This window comes from Mauremys mutica, chromosome 5 (genome assembly GCF_020497125.1).
Source record: "Mauremys mutica isolate MM-2020 ecotype Southern chromosome 5, ASM2049712v1, whole genome shotgun sequence".
Classification (NCBI taxonomy): domain Eukaryota; kingdom Metazoa; phylum Chordata; order Testudines; family Geoemydidae; genus Mauremys; species Mauremys mutica.
This window is the reverse complement of record NC_059076.1, coordinates 130,850,320-130,853,796: the sequence shown is the minus strand read 5'-3', so window position 1 is coordinate 130,853,796 and position 3,477 is coordinate 130,850,320. Positions and strand designations below refer to the sequence as shown.

Here is a 3,477-nt window from a genome sequence, read left to right as displayed (position 1 = left end):
GACCACAAATGGAAAGCCAGGAGAGGAACATATCATGTGGCTAATGGATCAACTGTGAGTCAAAAGAGCTGGGTTCTAATCCTGGCTCTGCTAGTGGCTGATCGTGGGTGGGTCACTAAGCCGCTGTGCCTCACAGGGTACGTTTGGACTACCCGCCGTATCGGCGGGTAGCAATCGATTTCTCGGGGTACCGGAGTCGACAGGGGGAGTCGCGGATGTCGATCCCGTGCCGTGAGGACGAGAGGTAAATCGATCTAAGATACTTCGACTTCAGCTACGCTATTCACGTAGCTGAAGATGCGTATCTTAGATCGATCCCCGCCCCGGCATTGGTCACTGTCGGAAGACAAGATACTGGACTGGGTGGACGGTTGGTCTGACCCCATATGGTCGTTCTTATGTAGGTGTCTTATGTAGGTGTTCACTAGTACATCTGTAAACAAGGTCCAAGCGAGTGCTCTCTGGCTGATAGACACACCATGGAGGTGATGTTGGGGAGAATACTCTGATGGGAAGGCCAGCCATTTGGGAATCACTGCTTTGTCTAAGAAGGACAAGGTGCCTTCCTAGGACATGAAATCAGTGACATCCAGAGTGTGTTCAGATGAATAGGGCTGAAATGAAGGCTCATGCCCAGACACTGGTGGCACATCCAGAGTGAATATTTAGGAGAGACATGTCAGATCTGCTCAAATATATGTAAGATCTGCAAAGACATCTGTACATATACCATCTGAAACTAGGAAATACACAACATCATTGTAATATAGAAGAGTAGCAGGAAATAAACCAAATATGAATATTTCATAATGCTATATTGAAACTAAAGGACAGTAAATTTACATGCATTTTGCATAGGGAGGAGGTGTCCTCACTGCTCTGCTGAACACATATAAACATTTCATTTTCCACTGTTCTCTTATGAACAAGCTTTTCCAACCACGGTCAGGCAAGATGATCGCACGCACGCCCCTTCTCTGGCTGCTGGTTCTCTGGATTCAGGGTAAGAAATCAATAAATAAAAATAGTAAAATGTCAAACATCAGTGTGACAGAAGATAAGAAATGCTGCCATTCAGACTTATTTAATTAATATTCTAGTGTTGTATTTAGTATACATTCACACTGGAGAATTCCGACTGTGTTTCAGCGTTTGAACACTTGTCATATTCAGCATTGTATCATTGTTCATTCCCTTCCCACCTTTTCTCTTTTTCCAGACTCCTCTGGGCAAATTGTGATGACTCAGTCCCCGGAATCTCTGGCAGTGCCAGTGGGAGGGAGAGTCTCTATCAACTGCAAAGCCAGTACGAGCGTTGGCAGTTACATAAGCTGGTACCAACAGAAACCTGGACAACCTCCCAAACTTCTTATCTATAGCGCTAGCACCCTCCAGTCGGGGGTCCCAGCCTGGTTCAGCGGCAGTGGATCTGGTACTGATTTCACATTCACCATCAGCAATGTTGAAGCTGAAGATGCTGGGGATTATTACTGCCTGCAGAGTTACAGTAGCCCTCTCACAGTGATACAGACCAATACAAAAAGCTCTCTGCAGTGTGCATTGCAGTTACTGCTTCCTGCAGATACAACTGTCTAGTTTTCACATGTTCTGTCAAACACAAAAGAAGAGGGTAACATTTTCCATCTGTGAACATACAGTGGAAAAGAGAAAACTGAAAGAGCTAAAGAGTTTGAATAATCACATAGATACTAGAATATACACAGGGGCCTGAGGCTCACTACAGTTTTCTCTGCTTTATTCCCAATCTTGTATCCCAGTGCACCGGGCACACTCACTTGTGTTTCAGTATAAATCATTCCAAACAGCTGTTACACCTTCTATCTTTCAGCCTAGAATGTTTATGTCGCATAAGAAACTGACTTAATTCCATTACGAGAGCTGATCAGAAACTGGAATTCTCATATTGTGAGAAATTCCAAATTTAGAGAAGGTGGAGAGGGGCTTGTTGTGAATCAGCATGACCATTTGAAATTTCAAAATTTCCCGTGATATGAAAATTTTCAAAAGCAACGTTTCATTTTGATTTAAACTTCATCTACTTGACCTTCATGCTATAAATATAAAATATAATATGTCAAAATGATTACAAAAATAAAACACTTCAACTACATTCAAAGGAAATTATTAAAATGAATCACTGTGATCATTTTCCCCTGAACATTTCAACATAATTGATGTGTTCCCAGAGGATGTTTAGATTTTGTCAAATCCACATTTTCTGTCCCATCAGAAAAATTCCAACCTGCTCTATTTTTATAAATACATTCCTAAAATGGCCTGAGTATCTCCTTCCATTGGAATAGATCTTCAATAAAATTCCACTAGGAAAGTCTCAGTCATTATTAATCTAGGAAACTGTACTCATTTAGGAATTTGTAAATGGCTGTGTTAAGATCAGGTGCCTGTTTGCAGAGTATCCAGATTCTGAAAGGCCTGTGTGGGAGCAAATCCCCAAATGCACACAAACCCTGAGACATAAGCAGTTAATAGGCACACACAGGATTTTCAACAAGGTTGGGGTGCGGCAGAGGCTGGTTGTGGATGCACCAGAGAAGCACTGTGCCTGAATGGACAGGGCAGGGGGGTGGCCACACAGCTGGATGCTCACCACCTGTTCCAGAATAGCATGGAGTGCATGGGTCTGGCTAGCACAAGCCTGCAGGAGCTGATGGCGGAGGTGTTCAGTCAGCTTCCTGGGGGCTGCTGGGCTGGCCACGCCCACCCAATACAGGCAGCAGCTGGCAGGGTGGGGTAAACAAGGCTGAAGGGAGAGAGGTCTGGAGTTCCCCTGCTATAGTCACACAACCCCCTGTGGCTCTCAGGCCTGGGCACCTTCCAGGTGACAGAGGTCAAGGGAATGGGGCACTGACACAATGGGCAGTGACGGAGCCTGGCACACTGATGCCGCTCTTCAACTTTTCAGTGCTGCGCATACACCCAATATCTGAGCATGCTCGGACCTTGAGTGTGCTCTTCCCAGACCTCATTTTCACCCTGCCTGTGTGCACCCTTCAAGCCTTCTAGATGAGCCGTCATTCTGGAGATGCAAAATGCACGCAGCCACCGGTGCCGCTGCAGAGACGCACGGAGCCCCTGGTAGTGCTGCTTCCTTAGAAACCTGGCCCTTAAATGAAAGGAAAAAGTGTTATAAAATGAATAAATTCAAACAAATCTCAGCTGATTGGATTTACACCCCCCACACAATGACTGGATGATTTTAGCTCTTCTTACTTGTGTTTCAATCTGCAGCCTGCTCGGTTACTCTTCATTAATCAAACAGCTGTTCTTACCCCCTCTGCTTGTAAAGCTAACTCTGGCTGCTTTACCATGGGAACCATGCAAATATGTTATAGCTAATGCAGCCAATGACAGACTGAAACCATCAATCCCACAGCTCAAAGCTCCTCCCTGGCATTAACAGCTGGTCATTTACATAATTGGGCTCTTTTTGCATAT

The 3,477-nt window shown here is 44.8% G+C and overlaps 1 gene segment (V, D, J or C); it reads left to right on the top strand.

Annotated features, from left to right (window-relative positions):
* Positions 1–943: 943 nt before the first annotated feature.
* On the top strand, positions 944–1,596 carry LOC123371805. The segment is given in 2 exon segments: positions 944–1,003; positions 1,220–1,596. Coding segments are annotated over 2 exon segments (426 nt in total).
* The last annotated feature ends 1,881 nt before the right edge of the window (positions 1,597–3,477 follow it).